We start from the raw sequence: 24,439 nt of genomic DNA, 5'->3' as shown, positions 1-24,439 counted from the left end.
TTATCTTCTGCCCTTTAGTCTTACCTTCTTGTTTTCCAGACTGTTGCTTGTACCATGCTAATTTCTGGTGCCATGGATTTTTTTTTTCTTTTTTTAGTTTATCTCAATAAATTCAAGGAATTGTAGGGCTGGAAGAGGCCTCAGGAGGTTTTCTAGCCTATTCTATTTTGCAGAGGGGAGTAAGTGTGTACCTAAATCATCCTAGACACGTGCTGTCTCATCTCTTGAAAAGTTCCACTAAAGAAAATTCTACCACCTCCATAGATGTCTCTGTATTCTGACTTTCAGCTTTAGTGCTATCAGCTTTTTTGAATGTCTTCATTAGTCCGGTGTTTGTTTTTTCTGATGTCCTACTTATATCTTTTTCTTTCCTGCAAATCAGTTAATTCTCTTATGTGAGAGAACGCTGAGAAAAATTCACCACTGTCTTTTTTAATAACAGTTAGCATATTGCAAAGTTGTTATGAACTCCATTTGCAATTCCTAGGCTGTACAAACACAGTTATCTCAACCTTTCTTCATGCATCTGTTTTTTCCAAACTACTTTTTCTTTTAGTAAACTTTTGCTTCCTGTGGATTCTCTCTTTTTCACCTGTACGCTTCTTGAAGTCAGCTGCCCAAACAGGAACAACAGCGATGCTTAGCTGAGCCCTTGGTAGTGCTTGTCCTGAGTTTATTAATACAGAGAATATGTCTATTAATACATCTCAGAAGGACAGTGCTTTCTAACAGCAGCATCGATCTCATTATTCATATTTTGTTTGGAATTCATTAATGCTTTCTGTAGTGGTGCTATGTAAACTGTTGGTCATCATGTAACATTTGTGCATTTGATTTCTCCTTCCTAAATATTGAGTGTTTTGGAGCTTCATTCAGAGTGTGGAAAACATTTTGGATTCTGATCTTGTCTTCCTTAGTGATTACAGTCCTACCCAGAATAGTCTCATCTACATTTTTTATTTTATATTTGATTTCCAAAACTACTTACCATAATACAACTCTCCTCCTGCATGATGCCTACAAAACTTTAACAACAGTTATTATGTTGATCTACTGATATTATTGCTTTTTGTGGTGATCTGTATCTTTTTGTTTTTCATTCTGTCTATATCCATCCACCTATTCTCTTTTGTCTTATCCTCCAGTTGTAAAGTGACATCCTTCTATCTGATATTTGTAGTAGTCCATGATTTGGGGTCTTAAGTGATATGGTAGTATAAAAAAAAAAAATAAATTCCCAGCAAACACAACTTGGGAAATGCTGTACAGGAGCTTACAGAAGATTGGGTAATAGAATGAAAAAGTTTGTTGTAAAATCTCCTTTCTGCAGGTTTGTGATGTCTATTGCCAGAGCAAATGAAATGCCATCTGAATTGTATTCTGATACTAAGTTCTGAAGTTTAAATAAAATGCAAAATTCAGTCATTCAACGATGATAATAGTGAGCAAGCAAGTGAGGAGAGTGTTGTCTTCATTGACGCAGATTCTTGCTAAAGGGTTGCTTTAGTACCTTTGAATATAGGTGTCTCATGTTTTGGATTTGAATTGCTCACAGGAACTTAAACTTGAAAGTGAGCATATACATGTGAATAGCACATTTCCAGGATGATGCAGTCAGACTCGATAGTGCTACACTTCCAGTACTTGTAGATAGGCTGGGAGTTTATGTCTCTTTCTGGCTGTACAACTGTGGGGTCAGTTTCTGACTTTTGTTGTAGGCAGGTGTTTTCAATGGTAAAGTAGCTAATTGTCCTGTTAAGAAAGAAGATTAAGGACACCTAGGAGTGCAAGGCAGTAAAGCTTTTTTGACTTTGGAAAAGGTCATAAAACAAATGCCTGTATGAAATACAGAATTGTGCTTCACTGGTAAGCCTAGTTTGTGCTGTTGCTGTTCTGGATATCTTAGCAGATTTCTTACATGAATCTGTAAGATTCCATTAAGAGGCATGCTGTAGCACAGTCTGCTGGAGAGAAAATGACAGAACCAAGAAGGATCCTACTCATTGTTTGTTCTAAGAGACTGAGAATGTTTTATTGTTTATGAAAAATCCTTGATTCTTTCTTAACTTTCTCTGTTGTAGAGCTACTTCTTGCAAAGTTATGGTGAGGAGAATCACTCTCAAACATTGTGTGATTCCCCCCCGCTTTTTTTCACCTGGCAGTTCCAAGCATCTGTGTTGGGTTTTTTCTGCCCTTTTGTTCAACATTGGGTAGTGTTTTGTTCTACTGTGCAATCTTTATTTTTCACAATCACTATGAAAGCCATATCAAGGTACAGGAAATGAAATTTTGAACACCACTTTAAAATTGTCAATAACATTTAATAATTTCAATTGGATGCAATATTCTCATATCCTTGCTCTCTCAAAGCACTGCCTTCCAACAGACAGAGTCTCATCCAGTTCTTGGAGTGGTAGATTGAAACTGAAATTAGTTTTTGAGAAAGCTGATCGTGGATTACTTGTATCTTCTAAGTTTTAGCTCAGTTTCACCCCCAAAAGTCATTTGAATGACCTTTTGCTCTTCAATGGACCTAATGAAAATTTTAAGATAGTCAGTCCTGTAAATGAAGGAGTATATTTATCTCAGCATATATTGACCTTGTTTAGATGCTTGCTGTTTTGTGTAGCACTTAACAAGTTGTTACATAGAGGTGTAGCTCTTCAAATGCCTATGAAACAATTCTAAGTATGTTCTGACTTTAATGTAAAGGAGGTTTATGTTGATAGCTGTTACAGCCCCCTAATGAGACTAATTTCGTTATGTGCATAAATCATTGAACGAGTACTTGTCTGTGGTATTACAGCCTGTATACTCATAAAGCATGTTACTTGACAAATTTTCTTAACATGAAAATCTGTTTGAATATCATTATTCATAAAAATATTTGCTATATTTTATTACTGTTGTTATACCATGTAATTGTGCACTTTTCTAAAGAACTGATTAAAGAATGCCAGCTATAGAATATATGCTTGATAGCTACAGCTATTTAATGCACATGCACACAAGTCTGTGTCTGATTCTTTTCTAAAGAATTGATTAAAGAGTATCAGCTATAGAATATATATTTGATAGCTGTAGCTTTTTAATGCTCATGCATGGAAGTCTCTGTTTTGACGCAAATATATTCAATGAAACTGTTTATTAAACAATGCTCATAAGTTGAAATCAGACATTTGTATAGTGTTAAAGCACAGTCTGGGTTGTGATGTATTAAATATTATGTTTAAGAATACCTTAAGTTATTTCAAGTAATTGTGTAGGGGGGGATTCTGATAGCACTTGGTTGCAGAATTATGTAAACTTCAGTTAACAATCTAAGTAAAAATTTAGATCTTTTTGGAAATGGTGGAGTAGTAGATTGTGTGTGCATGTAAGAGAAATCATTCTGAAATGCAGCTGGGTAAACAAAATATTTAGAATGAATGATCTTTATTTGAGCTTACCACCTGATTCTGTCTGAGCATTTTTTTAGGCATGACTGTCCCAAGTGTGCAAGTTTGCAGAGATTGTAGGAAATGGCTTACCCACTTTTTAGTTTATTAAAACATTTAACTTGCTCTAAAGTTAGTTTGCGAGTAGTGGCATAAAAACATGCTGAGGCAGAATACTTATGGAGAATCTCTTTTTGGGTTTTTTTGTTTGTTTGTTTGAAGTGGAAGTCTTAGTTGAGCTTTTTTACTGTGCCGTCTGCGAATGTTTTTCATTAGATATTGTGTTGAGCCTTTGATGTTTGTTATTTTTAGCTTCTACATTCCCCTACAGAAAGTCTATAGAGTTCTCCAAAAAAGCTTTATGAAATGTGATCCCTGCCCAGAAGTTTTGCTGTCTAAGGCTGCAGTTCCAAAAAGCTGAAATGTATGTTCAGTTGCACTCTAACTAGGTTGAGGGGAGGCTGCTGATGGCAAATGTAATACAGAGCGGAAGGTGAATGGTAATCTTGACAGGTGGAGAACTATGTATGTGTTGTGATTTTGGGGAACAATAAATAACACAGGATTTTTTTTTTTAATTAAGTATCAGAAGTTGCAGCTCTCAACTGCCTCTTCTATTTTTCCAACATTTAATCCTTGATGATGTTATGTGCTGTGGTGTCGAAAATCTTGCTAATGCTTACTGCATTTACAGTTTAAGAGGTGCTGCTGCCCCTCCACTGCCTTGCCTCTAAAAGCTTTTATGAGAAACAATCCTGAAAGAGTTTGTAGTACTTGCTTTTAAAATTCTTACAGCACTTAAGAAGTAGTTACCGTGTTATTTTTACTTATGTCTTACTGACTAGAAGGAAATGTTCTGAAAAAGGTGTTCTGCATCTGGGGTTTTTTAATGCTTTCATAATAATGATATTTTAAATGGTTCTGATATTGCAAATTTGCATAATCTGCATTTCTAAATATAGTTTGAGTGATAATTTTTTGTTTGCTGTTATGAATATTTATTTTTTGAGAGATACAGTTGTTCACTAAGGGACTAGCAAGGGGGAAATCAGAGAATATTCATGAGTATTAGTATAGCTACTGGCTAAGAAATAATTATGGTCTGTTAGAGAATTTATATGTAAGATATGTGATCTTGTTTGAAACACATATTTAATTGTCATTAAACACTCATTTTGCAGGTGCATGAGATCTTTGAGTGTCAAGAATGCGACAAGAAATTTATTTCAGCTAACCAGCTAAAACGCCATATGATAACTCATTCAGGTAACCTACAAAAAACCCCACAAACCTATATATATGTGTGTATATGTATTTAAGGTATGTTGAATTTTACCTGAATTAGTTTCTTATAGAAAGCTTGATGAATTCTGTGTTGTCCTGAGCTGTTCAAGCAAATCTCGTGTTCCAAGAAAGCCATCTAAACTATCCTTTCTAAGCCTTTCAAAAACCCAAGTGTAATGCTATAGTCTCCTTCCTGTTGCTGCTTTGTCAAGCTATTTTTTCATGCTAGCTGGGGTAGATGATGTCAGTTAGCTGGGATGGGGCAAAGATTGCTATTTGGCTTATGGAGGAGGTGAAGAACCAGTGGTTGAAATTTCATGTTGAAGAGAAGAGGATGGGAGCTGGGGTATGCTGTCAGACAGAGATCTGTGATAAAAAGCGGAACATTCATTCATATATTCATATATATTAGTGGATTTATGTGCACATAGTTTCCAGTCAGAGGAAAGCAGCTCATACTCCACACTGTTTCACAGACCACACACAAGTGTTTCATTGTGCCTGTCCTCTGCCAGAACAGGTCACTGTGAGCAGGGAGTGGCCTGTCCATAGGTTTGGCAGTATGACTCAAATTGGCTCTGCCAGGATTTCTGATCACTGCAATCTAGTGTTTCTATGTCTTTCAGCAGTGATTAGAAACATCAAGCAGCACAATGGAAACACAAACATTGTTCTGTCAAATACATTAGCATTTAAAAAATGCAGGTTTTTACAGCTGCACAGGCTTATAATTGAACTATTTTCTTGGTATCAGTCCGCACCAAAAGCTCATTTCTTGTAACATAATCTATATCTCAGAGGCTCCTAGCTTTCTTTTGACACTTTTGGATGAGCATTAATATAGTTAAGTTGCAGTCACCAGTTGAAGCATAAAGGCGTTTTGCATAGGCACTTTTGGTTTTGGAAGCTAATATGTATATTGTTAATTAAGTTTTAAAACATTTAAACTGTCATGCCCTCTTTCACATTTTTAATCTGGAAACAGAGTTTTCCTCTTTGAAGTCATTCTCTTTTGATTTAAGCTAATTAATCAGAATTTAGTTTTAGCAACGAATATTGCAAAGAATGTGCCAATTTCTTGAGATACACCATGGCTCATCTTTTGTGAAGTGACTTAACTGTCTAACATAAAGGGCATTAGATGTCTTTCTAATTGGTTTAATCTTAATTGGGTTGACTTAATTGCAAAAATCTCTCTGAGGAGATGACTGTCTCTGTCTTTCATCTTCTCCCCCTGTATAAACAGGAGATTAAATGTCCCCCACTCATTTTCTGCAGAAAAACGCCCCTACACCTGCGAGGTTTGCAATAAGTCCTTCAAACGACTTGATCAAGTGACTGCACACAAAATAATACACAGTGAAGATAAACCTTATAAATGCAAGCTTTGTGGAAAGGGATTTGCCCACAGAAATGTTTACAAGAATCACAAGAAGGTAAAGCACTCTGCTGTTGTTGTTTACAGGTCTGCCAGCCTCAGATTTGCAGATTTTTTTTCTTCTAAGTGGTTCATCATTAAGCTCTGGCATGCTTATAAACATGGGATTAAAGTATTGGAGAATGTATTTTTTAGTGTTCTTTGTTATATCAAAAATCTTAGAATACTAAGTGAGTTCTAGTAAAAAAAAAAGTGAAATAAGCAGAAGGAAATCACAGTTGCTTGGTTAAAAGCATCAAATAAATGCCCATTTTGAATTTTCTGGTTTTCTTTGGTTTTGGTTGTTTTTTTTTTTTAATATTAGGTTATCAAGTTAAAAATGTAACTGATCTAAAATGTCTTCAAATTTTTTGTTTTTTAAAAAATACCGTATTTGAATAAAACTAAGTGTAGTCCTGTTGCAGTCATTGTTGGACTTAGCAGCAGATGCTTTCAAACTATACTGGTTTTGAACTGGGTAGTGTTCACACGTTAAAACAACATCAGAAGAAACATCACCTGAAAAATAGGCTCATGAAGGGATGCTCCACTTCTCTTGACTTAAGCTGAAATCTGCTTATTTTTTTTAATTTCTGTAATGCCTGTCATTATTTTTAACCAGGGGTTACGTTTTTAATGGCAAGGCTATATCCATGACTGCTGTTCAGAATTACAAGACTGTAAAAAAGAGAGGGACCCCCCCCCAAAACCACACAAAAACCTGTCTGGTTTTGTGCCCAGTATTTGGAACCCTTTGCTCTTTGGTTTTTTTTTTTTCCCTTTACATTTTTTAAATACTACCCCTTTCTTTCCCCCTTTTGATGAAACTGATATACCCATACTTACAAGTCTTTTGCAGTTTGGCTCATGTTATATGCCATCTGGGAATTTGGCACAGGATCTTTGCACCATCTCTTGCACTTTGAGCCATAAATCATGTAAGAGTAATAATAATGCCTCTTGCAGGATGAAATGGTGATGACTCTCTAAAACAGAAAGCATGCAGAAGCCTGCTGAAGGACAAGATTAGCTCCCCTATATGCTGTGATTGTATCTTATGTTTTAGGCTTTATTAAGAAAATGGGGCAGAATCTCACAAATTTGGTATATTTTAAGGCAAATGTATAAAATACTATCTGGAAAGATACTTCTATATCTTAAATGAATGCTTTTTACATGTTTCCTTACGTTAATTTGCAGTTGATGACTGGTAGGGAGTTTGGGCTGAAAACGGACTTCAGGATTAAGTATGAATGTGTAAACACTTTGACCCAATTCTGTGTTTAAAGCAGCAGCAGCAGCACCACTAGCATAAGCAAGGATTAGAGGCTCCACTTAATGGGAAAAATATTAAAATTTAGACAGATTTAGTGAGTACCTAATTTTGACAGAATTCCTTAAAGCATGTTGGGATACTCATTTCCTGAACCTGTTTGCACATAGTACTGGCTGTAAATCAACCCTGTCCTATAATGAAAGAAACTTATTCCTGTGTTTACATAAAGTTTACCCAAACAGCTGTAAATATTTACCCATCCACATTTAGGTCTCTAATTTCACTTACTACATGAAGAGGTGAGCATGAGAGACTGGAGACTGACATAGATGTCCTGAATTGCTTTTGTAGACATGCCTCTCTCCATTGAGTAAACAATGTAAACAAGGAGAGGTAGTAGGTAATGGAGGGGAGTATGGATGTATATATACAAAACTAGTTGTAAGGTGTAAGTCAAGGATGTGGTAGTTTGGGATGCCAAAATAGTTTTAAGTGCCATGATTCTGGGAGGGCTGCGCTACTACTAGGGAAAGAGGACAATAGTTCTTTTGCTTGTTCACAGGAATGTCGATCTAGTAACAGTGGAAATTTAAGCCTTTATTGTGTATCATACTTCTATGTATTTCTTCAGCTCAGGTTTGTAATGATTCTTTAGGTGTGTATTCCTTTAAGACATCCTCCTAGGTTTCGTTTTCTTTTGGAGGAAGAAAAATTGGACTCTCAGTAATTTCACAGTGCTTTTTTTGAGTTCCAGGATGCAGCTACTGTGCTAGTAGCGGGGAGCTTAGAAACCTGTGGTAGAAATGATGGGTATAGCAGTTAAAAACACTTAAATCAACATTTAATGGAAAACATGCTTTCAAGTTTGGTAGGAACATGCTTGAAAAAACTCTTTGGGTTTTACACAAGAGCTACATACTTCTTATTTATAATAAAAAACAGGATTCATATACATTTTGTGCCTTTGAATTCTTGTTTTGTGTGTTAGGTGGACACCTGTTGCTGTTGTTTCTGTGATTCCTTTATGGGGGTTGTTTAATCTGATTTTGTGTTGGAAGTATCAGAATAAAAATGGCTCCCACAACATGTGCTTTTAAACATCTTTCAGATGTGGGTGAATGTTGGGTCATTTCAAAGGTGCAGAAGGAGATTAGTTCTTCAGATTTCACAGGATTTCACTGGAAGATAGATAGTGGAGTTGCTAAGCGTATATTTGCTCTGTTCAGTGGAGCATTGTAACCCTAACTTAGCACTCATTACGCCCTTACAGCTACAGGTCTGAGAGGCAGGAACTGTTAGTCTTCCTGTGGTACCTCTCTGATGTACTGCTTCTGTACAAGTACTATGCTGCTCTGTGTATGTGCATGTGCAAGCCTGCTTTGTCACTTGCTTGGAGATGTCAGCACTGAGAAGTGTTATGCAATGTGGAATTAGCTTAGATGTCTTTTGAAAAAGCTCAGACTATATGACTAAGTGATCATATGAAGAACATGGTTCCATTTTTCTTGCAAGAGAACAGAAGAGTATCTGAGATTGAGGCAAATGTAGTATTGGATTGTGCTACAGATAAAAGTAGTCGCCTTTCATCCAGGTTAGACTGGATGAAGGTGCGTGTTCTGTGCCATATAATGTAGATTACTTCCATACAGGAGAAAGAAAAGTTTTTGTTCCATCTGCTCCTTTATTGCTGTGCGTAGAGGATGAGATCAGAGAATAAAATATGAAGATATGACACTGAGCAGAAATAGGTCAGCAGACACGGGATTTTAAAGGGTTTATGGTTAATCCAGGTTTATTCGGTCCTGGCAAGCATAATGAATTGAAACAACTGTATTTCCTCAGTTTCTCTATTGGGAATAAGTAGCCTTGGGCTGGGTTTAAACCTCCACAAATGCTATGGTAGGAAAGGCTGCCATGAAATATTCCATAAGAACCCATCCTCAATTGCTTTGATAGTAGGGCTGTCCCCTGCTTTGACTGAATGGAAGCCATCTCTGATCTGGAACCTATTAGTAGGACAAAAAGGGACAGTATTAGAACTAATATGCTTGTTTGAAGGGATATCTCTCCTCACTAAGATTTGCATGGCTTTTAGTAATAGACCTAGCTTGTTTCAGGACCATTCACAAAAGAGGCAGATGATCTGTGTACCCTTGCATGTGGGTATGCCTAGTTAAGTGTTTTTCTTTGTAGTGAAGTTAAGATGTGCAGATGAATACTTGTATTTTGATCAAAAGACTAGGAGAACTGTCAAGGAGGTGCTAAGAAGGAATTCTGTACAAATCACTGTGCTCTTCAGAACTATCACTCAAGTGGCGAGTGTTCTAAAACAGGGCATTTTTTAAAATAAACAACGTGAATTTTGCGCTCGTGAAAGGTGCCAGATTGACAGCCCTAGAGACTGAACCCTTCTATTTATCCACAGAACAGGTACAGCACAGACAGCAGCACTGCGAGCTTCCCCACAGTGTCTCGTCAATATGTCTCAACCCTGTTCTGGAGGAACCACCTATTGAGGTGAGAAGGTAGTTCAGTCTCTTCATGTCCTGTCAATCCTTGGCCTGACTGCTGAGACTACCAAGCAGGGTGTCAACTAATGCAAACTGTAATGTAAACCTGTAGAAGCTGGACTGAAATGTTCAGCAGCTTTTATGTAACGTGGTATATTCCACACATTTGATGGTGCTCCAGTTGCCTTTTTGCTTTAAGTGACATAGGCTGAGGTCAAGGAATTGACTTTGAATTCAAAGCCACTGTATACCGTTGCAAGTACTCTATCTAATGTTTTAGTACTGTTGTGTAAGAAGACATTGTATTAAAATCAATCTAGGTTCAAGGCCCTCAGTGTACATCTAAATAATTATGCTGGGTCCCCACGGTCCCTTTTTTCTCCATAGTTTAAGGGATAGCTATAAATGTCATATGGTATTATGAATGGCAGAAATAGATTATATAAATAAGTACTATGCTAATATTTACCCTTAGTCTACAAAATTAACTCATTTACTTAATTTTGTGCATATTATAAAACTGCCCATCCCCTTTTCCTCTTGGCACTGCAGCTTCTACTTAAGGTCCTTGTGAGCTAATATAATGTTTAGGCACTGATGCTTTAAAAACTTGCTTTTCTTTGTGAAAATAGTAAGAAAGTGGGTAGATAATAAATTGTACAGATTAATTTACTATCCACAGTGGGACAGCACTTAATAACACTAGGCAACAGGGAAAGTGCTCTGAAATTTACAAAAGCAGAGCGAAGCTGGATGTTTCCCAAGCTCCAGAAAAGAAATCTGCTTCAGCAACTCTGCAGTTTGAGAGATTCATTCAAGCTTAGCCTTTTCTTTATGGCTTTGAGGCTCTTTCTCAGCTATGACAAATTTTTCTACAGCAAACAAAAATCTTGGTACTGATGCTTCTATGTTTTTTTCTGTTGGATTTTTTTTTCTTTTAATACAAGAAGCTGAAACAACGATATGTAAGACTAGTCTCATGATTTGAGGAAATTCTCTTTGCCAAATTTTAGATACTATCTTGAGACAATCAGATCAGTTTTACCTTCAAACTTAACTGAGAAAAAGGGTTTTCTGTGTATGTGTTTAATTTTAAAGCATTTATTCATATTAGTAAGTATTTAAGGCCAGTGTTAGTACTGATGAAGCAGTGCAACTGAGCTTGTAGTTTTTTTCCTGGTCATTCTGTATTTTTGTTTCTGTTTATATGCACTCCTCATGTAATGCTTCTGAGGACTGGGAAGGTACGTTTATTTGGTAGATGCTGTGCTGACTTTCAGGATTCTGGATAATGGCAGAATGATTGTTTTAATTCTTCATCCCCTGATGTTTCAAATTGCTGTGATATCCCCTCCTGAATCCAGTCTAGAAAATTAGCTATAATTATTGTAATGACAACTAATTGATTTCCCTGAGCCTTTCCTCTGACATGTTGTCTTTCATCTGCAGACCCATTCTGAAGAGAGACCATTCCAGTGTGAGGAATGCAAAGCTTTGTTCCGAACCCCATTCTCTCTGCAAAGACATCTGTTAATCCATAACAGTAAGTGCTAAGTCAGAGAGGAAGAAACTTCCTCAGTTCTCACATTTGACTGAGAAAAACAGACATATGGCACCTTGCTCCAATATGCAACTTGCTATATTAAATTAGTATTAAGATTCAACTCTAACCCCAGGGAGTTAGAAAATACAGAGCTAAATTCAAACCTTGTCTTTAAATGCACTTAAATGCAAATCCAAATATGCTGTAGAAAATCTAGCGATGATTTGAGGTCTGATGACAAGAGATTTATTTCTGCATCAAGTGTGATACTGTTACCTCCATTTTAAGAAAGGAGAAATGGAAGCAGAGATAACTTGATGGCTTACTCAGCTTTTGTAGGTAATCCGGTTTAGAGCTTGAAACTGAGATTCTCTCTCATGTGCCAGCCCGGGCTAATGTTTCCTGCCTCTGGCATAGAACTAGCAGCCCAGAGAAATGCTGTGGCCATTTCCCTCTTGAGTAACTTGTTCTTGGCATTCTGTATTATTTTTTTAACTGACTGTGTAAAGATTTATTTTTGCTGGAATTTTCTCCGTCTTTAATATTTACAGAGTCCTAGACTACCATTCAACCCCGTGAATGTAAGTAATTTAGATTTTAGAAAATATTAATGATCTAAAATCCTTGTAGCTTAGAAGACAGTACTTTAATTTGGGGAATATTTACATTGCTATAATTAAGAAAACCACAAACCTTTGTTTTTTTAATCCCGTATAACTGTGTTTCTGTTAGATGAATTATTAGACTGGCCTGTTTAGTTTCTTCTTTTACAATTATCTTTCAAAGCTTCTGCATTGAATTTTGTAAAATCTTTGTCCAATGTTAAAAATGACAGGGGGAAAAAGTTCAGTAATGTGTATTCTAATGAACCAAAAATTTGCAGAATATCCAAAAGCATTAATTCACAGTACACAGAATTGTAGGCCTTGGTAAAGGTCTCTCTAAAAACATATATTTTGACTTTTTTTTTAAGAGGATGGGAACTCAGGAAATCTGAGATCTTTGAGTTAGGGTTGTGATTTGTGGCAGGTTTAGCTGTTCCTGAACCATCACTATTTAAGCAAATATTAAATATATCAAACTGTGAACTGCAGTGGCACAGATGTTGTCTAGTAGTCTTCCTTGGTGCAAAAGGGGACATGTCTTGCTGAACGACAGAGTAGGTGTTTGAAAGTGGTAACTAATGCCATCTTAGCTAAAACCTTCTCTAAAATGAGTCAAAACCTTAAACTGCTAATATTTCGTGTTTTTATTAATCACAGGGAAGATTTTTAAACCATTTTTTGCTTACTTGGGGAAAAAAACCCCAACAACTAACCAACTTAACAAGGAGGCCTTAATACAGCAGAATATAAGCACAGCTTTTATAGTCATACTGTATCTCTCTTGTCTGTAGGGTCCCATAAAAGAAGTGTTGACAGACCAATAGCAAAGTGAAACTCATTGCTAGGGTGAACTGAAGAATAAACAGTTTTCAGTTCAAGGCTATGATTAAAACAAGGGGCTCTGCTGTTGTCTGCGGAGAGCCTGTGTTCCCAGTGAAGAAATGTAGAACTCTTCCCCTCATGACCTAACTCTGAGACTGACAAGTTGTGCTGCCATGATAATGAGTTTCTCATATTTGAAATAACTCAGAATTATAGGCATTGTCCTGCTACAGCTGGATGATAGTCCCTCTCATAGCACTGAAATATACCTGTTCTATAGAGAAAGGAGAGAAACAAACCAGAATTTTTAGATTTATTTAGCTGGCTTTACTGTTCTGTGCTGTAGGAAAGAAAAAATTTTTGTGAAGCTTGAAACTTCTAGGAGAAATTGAAGTTCAGCCTACATCATATATTTTTTTAAATTTAGTATCCCCTTGTTGTTTTAGAAGCAGGCACTCTGCAGAATGATGTAGAATGACCTAAATTTTATTTGACAAACTTAATTTACTGGAAAAAAACGTATTTCATAAACTGACTTTTCGTGTGTTCCTGTCTTGAAATTAGAAAAGCATCGTGGATATAACTTTCAAAATTCAAGATCAAATAAGTCTAACAAATAATTAAAAAAAATTTCCAAACTCTTTTTTTTTTTTTCTCCTAGGTTCTAGCTGTGTAAATGTAACTTGTCTTCTGAGTCAGACAAGCTTTTCCCTTTAGGCATGTTGCTGATAATACTTTTAGTAACTGTGTTCTTGTTATGTCATTGGCAATGCTGGGGCTAACCCTTTATTCTCAGCTGTAGTGTTTAGGAAGGATATATGGTACATGATAAATATATGGTATCTCATACTTGGCTAATACTAGCTCATGAGGCCATAAGAGACCTGGCTAACGAGAATGAGTAACCCTGAGCATTTTTGCTTGGATCATTCAGTTGTCTAGGGTTGTGCATGAACAGGATTGCATTTGTTGAGAAGGACATCATCCTTTTAATGTATTTGCTTTCCAGGATAAAATCTACATGCAGAATGTTTGTTAGTAAGAGAAATACTAATTAGCTCCCTCTACAGGGGTCAGCAGAAGTGGGCACTGAAGCTTGCTCAACAGAAGTAGCCCTGATTTTCATTATCTGGTTTTGTCATAAGGAGAGTGCATCAGTGGAGTAGATCAAGCCAGTCCCAGGAAATACACAGTATGTTGTGTATTTCTGCGGGAAAGCACCTTAGGATATATTATTTCAGTGCTCTGTTTCCATCTTTGGAGGCATTTATGGGTATTGATATCGTAGTTCCATGTTAAGTACTTTGAAAAAGTTTCCCTCCTTCAGTAGTTTCAAGAGCTGAATGAAGTCAATGATATACTTTCTTGTTTACTTCATTCTGCCTAGGCCAGAAAAGAATCTATGTATATCTTTTGCTATTTTATTTTGTAACAAACCTCTTGATCTAGCACAATGCAAGCCTGTTGACTGAAAATACATAATGGAAATTCTTTATTTCTTATACATTAATATTAGAAGTTTATTTGGTAATTTTCATCTTACTCTTATCTGCCAAAGGCAGCGGAAAGAGTTTGTGTTTTGACAGTGATAGTTCAAGCAACAGACATGCTCTTACGTTTACCATGTGAAATCTGTTTGTTCTTTATCACAACAATGAGGTATCATGAAATAGGTTGCGTAGCTCTATTTTTTCCTGCAGTCTTCTACAAGAGGATTTCCAGAGTGGCTCAGGGAGTTTTAGCACTCACAACTTGTTGCAAGTGACTTAAACTTTTGCTTTATGCCATTTAGGAACCTTCTGAATCTCCTTCCATAGTTGCGTATGAATGGTATTTTTTTATTAAGTTTTTGTGCATCTTTGTCTATGGCTTAAAAAAAAAAGACAAGACATAAAGACTGTTCAGTGAGCCAACTGTGAGTGGAGAGAGTGTTCTGATGGCTCTCCTATAATGAGATATAGGGTTTCTGCTAAATAAGGAAGCTAAGGAGAAACACTAATTATTTGCCTTCATCCAGGATAACGTTTGAAAAAATACCCAGTTCCAGGCTTCCCATTACTTTGCATTTTGAAAATTTTGCTAATCTGATGCCAGGAATGCCAGGACTTGGCCAAATACATACTTGGCATTGCAACTATATATAGTTGAAAAGTATTATAATATGTACACACAGAGGAGATATGGTTGAACAGTATTTTAGTTCTGAAATTCCCTGACTTTGGAGATTTTTTATTTGAAAACTGGTTGATCTTTTACTACCTTATTATTTTTTTATTGCTGTTTGAAAGTAATTTATCTTCTCAAATCATAGTAGAAGTGCAGTACTGAAAATGATAGGCGTGATTGCAAACAGAACTTTAGGATAAAAAGGACAAATCCTTCTGAAACGCAACAAATGTCGGATCATGTCTTAAACCATAATGATATCATGTAAATTTATGGAAATCAAACAAATATTTCTTGCTTCAGAAGACATGGCAATTTGTTCAAATTATGTCTGGTATTGCTTCTTTTTTTTTCAATTTATTGTCAGACTTGGAGCCAAGTCATTAAAAGCTGGGAAGAAACAAATGACTACCTAAAAAAAAAATAAAAATCCATGAAGCCTAGAATTTCTTATAAGAAGTTATTTTTAAAAGAAATTACTTGAGTATTTTTCCTTTATTGAAGCAGTAGAAAATTTTGTTACTTTACTAAAAATAGTAATGACTTTTCTTTGTTAGCATGGTAGTCCCATGTGCCCAAGACAACAACTGAAGTTATTCACTGAACAGTTAGAAGCAGTATCAGTGTTAAACCTCCACATAGCAGCATATTAAATTGCATCCCTGTTGACCTTGACAATTTTTCTGAATAGGTACACTGAAAGTATTTTAGGATAAGTCAACTTACACTATTAATACTTTTTAGCATATTCTTGTGTCATCCAAGACAAAACCAGTTTTGTTTCCAAACCAACTGAGAATGAGCAGTTGGGGTGAGGGGGGGCAGTTATGCTTGATTTATGAGGGAGAGAAACAGGTTATCTAGGTTTTGGAATGTCTGTGGGTACTTGAGGCACCACTGTATTGATAAGCTTCACTTACATGTATTGTATGTATAATATATAATAAAAATGTGTTTTGGTGCTTCAACATGTAGCATCAAATGGGCTTTAATAAGCAGCACACTGAAACCAATTTCCATTCATATTGGCCTTTGCACTGGGACCAAGGCTGGGGTGATTTTATCCTTTAATGAGCTATAGCAAGGAAATAAGTGTACCTCTACGTGTGCATCATTGCTACTGGAAAAACTAGCTTGTGTTTATACAAGTCTGCATCTTACTTGGATCAGGAGGCTGCAGATCAGACCTTTGTCCTGAAAAATAAGAAGTGGAGAATAGTCCTTAGATTATGCTGATCTTTCTTTGTGATGTAACTGCTTGGCAAGTTTTCTGGGATACAGGCACCTGATTTCCAGTTTAGGCTGTGTATTTTTGAATGAATGCCATATTGCAGATGTTTAACTTGTAATTTTAATCAAGAAGTTAACAAATAGAAGAGAATATTCTCTTCTGTATTCACAGTAGTGATAAAGAGAAGGTTCATTATAATGATTTCTCTGAAGAATCACGTGTGTGTCGTCCCCCCCCCCAGATGTATGCATATTTTCAGAATACAATGTCTCTTCCCCTCTCTTGGGTAATTCATTGAATTTTAAAACTATTAGCAATATTAACCTGGCCTCTGCCATAACCTTCAACGACATCACCACAGTTTGAATACTGCTATAACATCTAAAAGTTATTTCATCTTTGTCATATGAAATTGCCTCTATTGATGTGAATGAGATGGGTTACTCAAAGCAAGTATTTCTTGGTTTGAGAATTCTTTTAAATTCAGAAAGATGTCTCTTACCATTTAAGTTACAAAAGATGAAGCCTATTTCATCTTTTTGCTTGTTAGCATAAAGAGAGTCTGTTACTGGAGGTGCTGATAAAACCTGTGCTCCATTTCACTGGAAGCCATTTCTACTGGTTGCCATTTCGCCATTGGCTATAGAGTTTAAACTCTCATTTTTTACTATGTTGTTGTCATTACTACTTAATTTCCCAGTGGCATTTTTACCTGATGTGATGCTCCTTTTCTTTATGTTCTCAAGACCTAGCTGTTCATTTGTCTTTGCCTCTTTTATTCATTTTTCTGAAACAATAAGCATTAATGTATTTCCACAAAAATCTGGTATCTTTAAACCTTGTTTTTATAAGGTGAGAGGACTTTCAAGTGTGATCACTGTGATGCTACTTTCAAAAGAAAGGACACATTAAATGTTCATATTCAAGTTGTACACGATGGACATAAGAAATACAAGTGCGATCTCTGTGACAAAGCTTTTGTGACACCCTCAGTCCTGAAGAGTCACAAAAAAGTAAGTAGAATCAGTTCTGTCATACTTCTGTGTCCTTAAGGTTGTGACTAAATATAAAATCCCTAGATGCTTCTGCATTTCTTGGTTTTCAGTAGAAAGCTGTGATGGTTCTTAACATCCTAAAATGCTTATTGCAATAGTGGGATTGTTGGTCGCATGCACAATCTGCAGCGGGTGCATATGTATAAATCCAGTGTAGGTACTCCAGCATTAGGTGTGTGGCACAATGGAACTTGCTGCATTGCTCTTACCAAACTCCTTTCCACCAATCTCTGCAATGGAATTGGGGTAAACTTTAAAAGAAAGCTTGCTCACTTGTTTGGCCTGAGGTAAGAATTTTGTTACAGGGAAGAAATGTGAAGAAAATAATTGAATCAAGAACAAATTAGCACAGGTGTTGCCATCAAATGCAGATACCTGGAATCATGGTTGAGCTGTGCATAAATTTTAAACTTTTCCTTAGATTTCTTTCTAAAAAGTTCAGTATGACTTACTATTTCATGTTAAAAATGGCCATATACATATATGTATTTGTATTTTAATGGAAAGCAGCTAGCGTTTATCATTATCTCTTTTCTTTTTTTTGACATTCCTTCTTAATTGTAATTGCTATTGCTTTGTGCTGCTGTCAGACTAGGACTAGCTGTATGTTTGTGAGCCTTGTAGCTGTGATGTACTGCTCCTGGAAATCCTTTTTTTTTTTTTTTTTTTCCCCACTTGTTTGGTATGAATAAATAGCTGGCTATCTGTCGCTGTTAGAGATATAAGTGATATCTAAAGAACTCTATCCTAATCAACAGGGATTTAACATTCATATCCCTAATGTCAGGGAATGAAAACTACGCAAGTCTGTCCAGTATTGGAATGATATCTCATTTATGCTTCCTTCAGCTGCAGCATAATATGTGCTATGTGAGATAAGGTTTTTACGTTGTAATGAAGAATTTTGACACTTCAATATCTTTATAAAAATAAGACTTAATTTCTGTATCTGAAGAGTCATGTGCAAAGCTCAAAACCCAAATAGTCAGCTATACATATAATTTAATGTGTTATTTTTCCTATCCCATTTAAACCTATACTTACAAATAAGTAATCCAAAATTCACCACTAAAAGAGCAGTCACAGTTGTAAGGAAAAATTATTCAATAGGCTGATAAATCTTCAGTTCAGAATTGCACACTGAAAAATTATGAGAACCCATGTATGTATGTAACTTCAAGGTGGTCTTGCTGTTGACCACACAGGTTGGATGGGAGATTTTGTGATTTTTTTTTTTTTTTTTTTTCCTATTTTTAAATAATTCTTCTTATATCAGCAAGGCGCTCCAGCCTTAAAAGCTTGATTTCAAAAGACAAGCTCAGGGTATGATTTAGTTTTAGTGACAATTACAATATACTTCTTGTGATCAATTCTCTAAATGCAATCTGATTCTAGCATTTATTACAAACTAGATAGGATCCAGTATGCAATTTGTGTTGACTGAAATCACTGAGAACTTGCACTCTGAAGGATTGTTGTCTGTCATACCTCAGATGAACTGATGGCTGTGTTTCATTCGTATGAGACAGTCAGTCAGAAATTATATGCACAGATCTCCACGGAGACCTTCTAAAGCTCCAGTTCAAGTTTTCAACAGGAAAAGTTATATTAGGCTAGGTAAACTATTTTCACTACCTTTCATAATGTAATAAAATTCTGTGAAATTATAAGCTTTTAAGAATAGACCCATTTATGAAGATTAACTTTATTAGGTAACCAAATTATTGTTTGCTGGTTTGGAAACCCCTATTACAGATATCAAACTGAAAAATAGGTGTCTTACTCTTGCAATCATGAAAATACACAAAGGTGAATTGGGCATTTTTAATAGTAACTCTTTAGGAAATAGTAAACTTAAGAACTGAAAAGCTACTTTATTTTGCCATTAATAATGAGATTTGTTTAGAAATTTTAGAAGAAAATTGAAAGAACACCTATAGATAATACCTTAGAATCTCTGCCTCATGTGATGGTATAAAATATATAATGCAGATAATAGTGGTCAGTGTCAACACAGTTAAAATATTCCATATTTCACTTCTTTTAAAGCTATGCCGAATTTTTCATTCTTGTCTATTCTCACCCCATGTAGACTCACACAGGAGAAAAAGAGAAGATTTGCCCATATTGTGGACAGAAGTTTGCAAGCAATGGAACACTGAGAGTTCATATTCGAAGCCATACAGGTACAGTATTGTTTATTGTAATGGACAGAGATGACTTTCTAAATATATAACAAGGTATCTGGAAGTATGTCCACAACTTGTCTATCTACAAACAGAAATGCAAATTTACAGCTGGGCCTAACATAGCATCTTCTTCAGACATTTTACCTGCTTAATGTGTAAAACCAGGTTCTCTTCTTAATTGTAATTATGTATGAACGTGTGTGTGTATATATATATCTCAATATTTATATGTATATACAATATGAGTTCGTTAGTCTCTGTGGCTGCTGAGGTGTTTTGAAACTCTGATTTCATACTAATGTAACTTCTAAACTTATCACAACCTGCACGTTACTCAAGTTAGAATGTTATACCTTGAGTATGCTTTAACTCAAAATTTATTTTCTGTTGCAACATCTGACTCTGTTGGGCTCCGAATATACCTGGGTTATGCAACTTATTTTATATTGCCACTCAGACTGCATTACTGTTTCCCTATTGTGTTATATATGTGCTTCTGTAAACACACTGAAAATAAATTAGGCGTTGTCATGTTGATAGGTTTCATTTTGCGAGCTTATGCTTTCATTCAAGTAAGCGGTAGGCAGCAGAAAGGGGTTTCTTTGTGATAATTTGTTTCCAACATAAAATGGTCAAAGCATCAGTTAACAAATAGCCTTCCTATGACATTCCATTCACTTCGCATAAGCAAATTTGGTTTGCAGGGAGACGACAGAATTGGTGGTTTTAATCATTTGGCTTTCTACTATGTTTGGAAAAGTCTTAATCACTTCAGTCTATAAAGACCACCTCTTAAGATTACAGGTTTTACTAGTTTTTGATATATTGTGATTTTTGGATTTGACTGCTGTAGACACTAGCAAATTTTTATCCTGGGCCTGCAGTCAGGATAAAAGGCTAAAACTGAATTCTTTCTTTAGCTCTTATTCTTTACTAAATTCCACATTTGGAACATTTATCCCTCATAGCAGCTGTATAAAAACATATACATATAAGCCTCTGTGTATGCATTCTGCTTGGGTGGTTCATATATACTGTGTAATCATAGACACAAAAGACAATGAAGGTCAAAGCTGGCAAGACCCGGAATTGCAATGAAGCAGTTCTGTCCATTCCTCCTCTTTATTTTGTTCTTTCTTCTACAACTCCACCTTACTAACTCCTTTCAAACTCTGTCCTGCACAATCTCATCTGTTCTGTCTTTCTTTTCAGTCTTCTGTCCTGTACGCTGTGGGTTTCTCTTCTTTTTTTGACTTCCTGAGGATGCAGAGAAGAGAAAGAAAAAAAACCCACCCCAACACTCATGGATCATATGATATGAGGATTTAGAGAACCCTGGTAGACTGTGCCTTTTGGAAGGACCAACCACTTACCCACCTGGCCTGTACTTTAATCAGGTAGATGGAAATAAAAGGAAGCAATTCAATAGCATTGTTAGTTAGTCACTCAGCACATCAGTCTAGGCCTCTAGGAATATGACTGCCTTGATTTCTAATCTGTGTTAACTTTTTTAATGAAGTTATTTTGCTGTTTTTATTATGGATATTTCTTTACCTTCACTTTGCCATCCCATGAGGAGCTACATTACCCTTCAATTTTCTGATATTTTGGCATACTTTCATGAAAATTACTTTTATAGATATTTTTTTTTTTTCAATGCTTAAAGGAATATTAAAATGTTACTCTAATTCTTCATTAAAATCTCTGGATTCACACTCCAATGTTTTTTGTGGGCAAGTCTGCTTTATTGCCTTTACTAGTGTGGTGCTTTTGTTTTTTCTTATTTCACAGGCGCTTTCCTTAAACTTTAGGTATGTTTTCTGTGTACTATTGATGTTATACATCAGATTGCACAGAGTAGAAACACCCTAGTTTTTCAAGTTGATAGTGCAGATGGCTCTTGGGAAAATGCTTTATAGCTGTCTGAGTGAAAATGCTTTTCACGCATGTGCTGCTACCAGTTACATTTAATGTTTCATCTTTCTCAAGCAGGGTTTCCTAAATTTAGGAGTTAGGCTAAGGTGAGTTTCATGAAACCACACACCAGAGACCTCTAACCTTGACTATAGAGCCTTGCAAAATTTGTAGCCACTATTATATGAGAAACAGTAGACTTTGACATTTTGAACTTACTTGAAGTAGAAGGGTACTGAAGATTTCCAGTACATTAGTAAATTAAATACGGTGGGAGAAACTACCTTGCCAGGAGATGATACAGGTTGGAATTATGGGAATACACAGTGTGAAAACAACTTAGGAAAGAATAACACTGCAGAAGGAGGGGAACTTTCAAGGCCTTCCAAGGCCTCTTTACCTAAAAAGCTAGAAGCACTCATTTTAAAGAGAGTTACTCATTTGGGAAAAATGCCTTGCTAAATTCATTTATAATGACCTGTGATAAATAAACTCTGATCCTCTCCTCTTCCAGTCTAGCTGCTATTGTGATGTCAATCACATTTTTGGTGGAAAATTTTATGATTCACATCCTTCACTGTGAGAATCAACTGAAATACATTTTCATGGTTATTTTTGATGTCATTCTGTTATGATTCCTCACCATTTCTTGATTATCCCAATGAAATGTGAAGAAAAAAAAGGGGGGGGGGGGGGAGGAGTGGCCCATATGCTGGGTATTTTGGTTTAAAAAAATAATCACTTGTAAGTTGTATGGCAAAATGCCTGACGTGAGGTTTAGTAAGAAAATGCCATAGTTAGATTCATGTTGTACTTCTGGAGAGGTGGTTTTGACTTGTGCTGCACCTGAAGACTTCAGCCAAGTTGTTTGCGATCAAAATACATGCAGACTAATCGCAGGAGGAAATTGTTGTCCGATGTTCAGTGGGCCTGAGGAAGCATAGCTTTCTGAGGAATAGCTTGCATCATTTGCAAAGAAAGTAAGGGTAGTGGGTGAAGGGAATCTATGTCATCTGCAAACAGTACAAAAAAAGTTGAGTACTCATTTGATGGCTTTTAGTAATAAAGTTCACTGCATTGTGAAAATCCTTGATAATGTTTCAAGGATTTTCTGAGCAGTAAGAAATTTTCAGTTCATCAAACAGTGGAGCTACAAACTTATTTTATTCAGTGATGGATGTTTGGTTTCTAAATGTTACAGTGTTGAATACTTCATGCTCTTGGTATCTATTAAATTCTGTGGTTTTGAATTAATCAATTCAAAACTGTCCTCTCTTTTTTTTCTGTCAGACTTCAAAGTATCCCTTTTCATTCTGAGCTAGAAGTGAAACAACCCACCACTGTCTGTTTTCAAGAGATGATTCATCTTTGTGAATAAGCCTTCAGCTGGGGCTGAGCTTTTGGTGCAACTAAGCAGTACACCATAAGTGTAAATATTGCAAAGACCTTCATGTCTTAGTGATTACAGCTGATTAGGTTTGAGGTCTGGGTGCAGACGTTTGTGTTATCCCATTTTCTGTGCACGTGGTCAGCTAGACTTTGTTTTATTAGCTGCTTTGTGTAAGAGGCTTTGTTCTGTATTTACAAAATAAAGCCAGGCAGAGCTCTTTTAAAGAGAGTTGTGTATCAATTTTCATCATTTTTTTATTTATAAAGCTGTTATTTATAAAAGTCGAGGTTCTTGGGTACACTTCTGGTTCTGCTTTGGAATTGTATTTTTAATATGCTTAATAATCCATATACAAAAGCAGAAGCTCAGTGGGTTTTAGGCTTTTATTTAGTACACAGCATGTGTTCTTAAATATTGTTACTCACAGATGCATGCATGCTTCCTTGATAAGCAATTTTCTTTCCTCTTTTATCTTAGAGTAAGACTCTGTAAATGAGCCCTAACAGTACTTGGCCTTTTGCAGAAACTGAGCTGGTTTGGGGTGAGTGAACATGTCTGCGTGTGCATGTATAGAGGGAAGGGGTTGATGGTTGCATCTGAACCTAGCATATTGCTCTGTAATTCATCATCTGAGTTTCCAGCCTTGGCATGACAGAGACAGTGCTCTGTAGGTCAGCTGAAACACTATAGCACATTCTCCCTCTGCTGTATCCTCTTGGTTTATGACTTCTTAGGGTCAGAGGGAACTGGGGTTAATTCAGCAAAAGAATCCTCCGACTGTGATATAAATTCCTTGGCTTGTTCATAAATTGTAAAAGAAATTCTATGGTCTGCTCCTTGGGCTTGAAAACTGGGGGCCAGGAGGTTAATTACTTCCTTAAAGTTTCAAGCAGCTTTCAGTGCTAACAGTTACTGGCTGCGGTTTGTGCAGCTTTGCAGTTGCCTTATACATAGGTATTTAAATATGTTAATTGCTGTCTCGTGTGTGTGCTTGTGTATGTATTTGTGTGTGTCTATGTAATATATATATACACACACATACATTTTATCTGGCTGATACTTATACTGTTGCTTTCCTAATTACTTGTATCCCGATCCCTTCCATCTTTGGGATGTAGCACATCAAGTTGTGGAAGAATGAAAGTTGTGAGGTAGTTTATATTTGCAGGTTAATTTATATTTGAGTTAAGAGAATTGAGTGTTTTAACTGTAATTCTGTCCTTTCCATACTGTCTTTTACCTACTCTGTTACATAGGGACTGGTGAGGGACAACTGATGACCATACATGTCTTCCAGAAAATACTTACACATGCAAATATAGGTTAAATGTAACCTTTTTGCTTTTTCCATCACATTTAGTCAAAGTCCTGATAAAAAGCCAGTAAAATATCTGGGACTTTACACCTGTCCTAAATGTTTTCTGAAAAGATTAAAGTTTCTATTCTATACCATTTAAAAGCCATGACTTAACGTGGCATTCTTACATGTTATGTTCTCTGGTATGTGGAAAAAGCAGCCTTAGTTTGTAAGAACGAGTTGAGAAGGTTTTTTGTACATTTGCTTCAATATACATGAATAAAAGATAATACCAAGAGATGA

At 36.1% G+C, this 24,439-nt stretch overlaps 1 protein-coding gene across 1 annotated transcript in view; it reads left to right on the top strand.

Annotated features, from left to right (window-relative positions):
• The window catches only part of PRDM5 (PR domain containing 5), an 88,936-nt gene that overhangs the window by 36,296 nt on the left and 28,201 nt on the right, over positions 1–24,439 (top strand). The window contains exons 9-13 of the mRNA XM_010575560.1: positions 4,619–4,703; positions 6,000–6,157; positions 11,374–11,467; positions 17,144–17,304; positions 19,439–19,532. Coding sequence (XP_010573862.1) covers positions 4,619–4,703; positions 6,000–6,157; positions 11,374–11,467; positions 17,144–17,304; positions 19,439–19,532 — 592 coding nt within the window. The remainder of the gene's footprint in view (positions 1–4,618; positions 4,704–5,999; positions 6,158–11,373; positions 11,468–17,143; positions 17,305–19,438; positions 19,533–24,439) is intronic.

The sequence above is a fragment of the Haliaeetus leucocephalus genome, unplaced genomic scaffold (genome assembly GCF_000737465.1).
Source record: "Haliaeetus leucocephalus isolate CR32 unplaced genomic scaffold, Haliaeetus_leucocephalus-4.0 Scaffold484, whole genome shotgun sequence".
Taxonomy (NCBI): Eukaryota; Metazoa; Chordata; class Aves; order Accipitriformes; family Accipitridae; genus Haliaeetus; species Haliaeetus leucocephalus.
The sequence above is the reverse complement of the archived record's forward strand: the minus strand, read 5'-3'. Positions and strand labels throughout refer to the sequence as shown.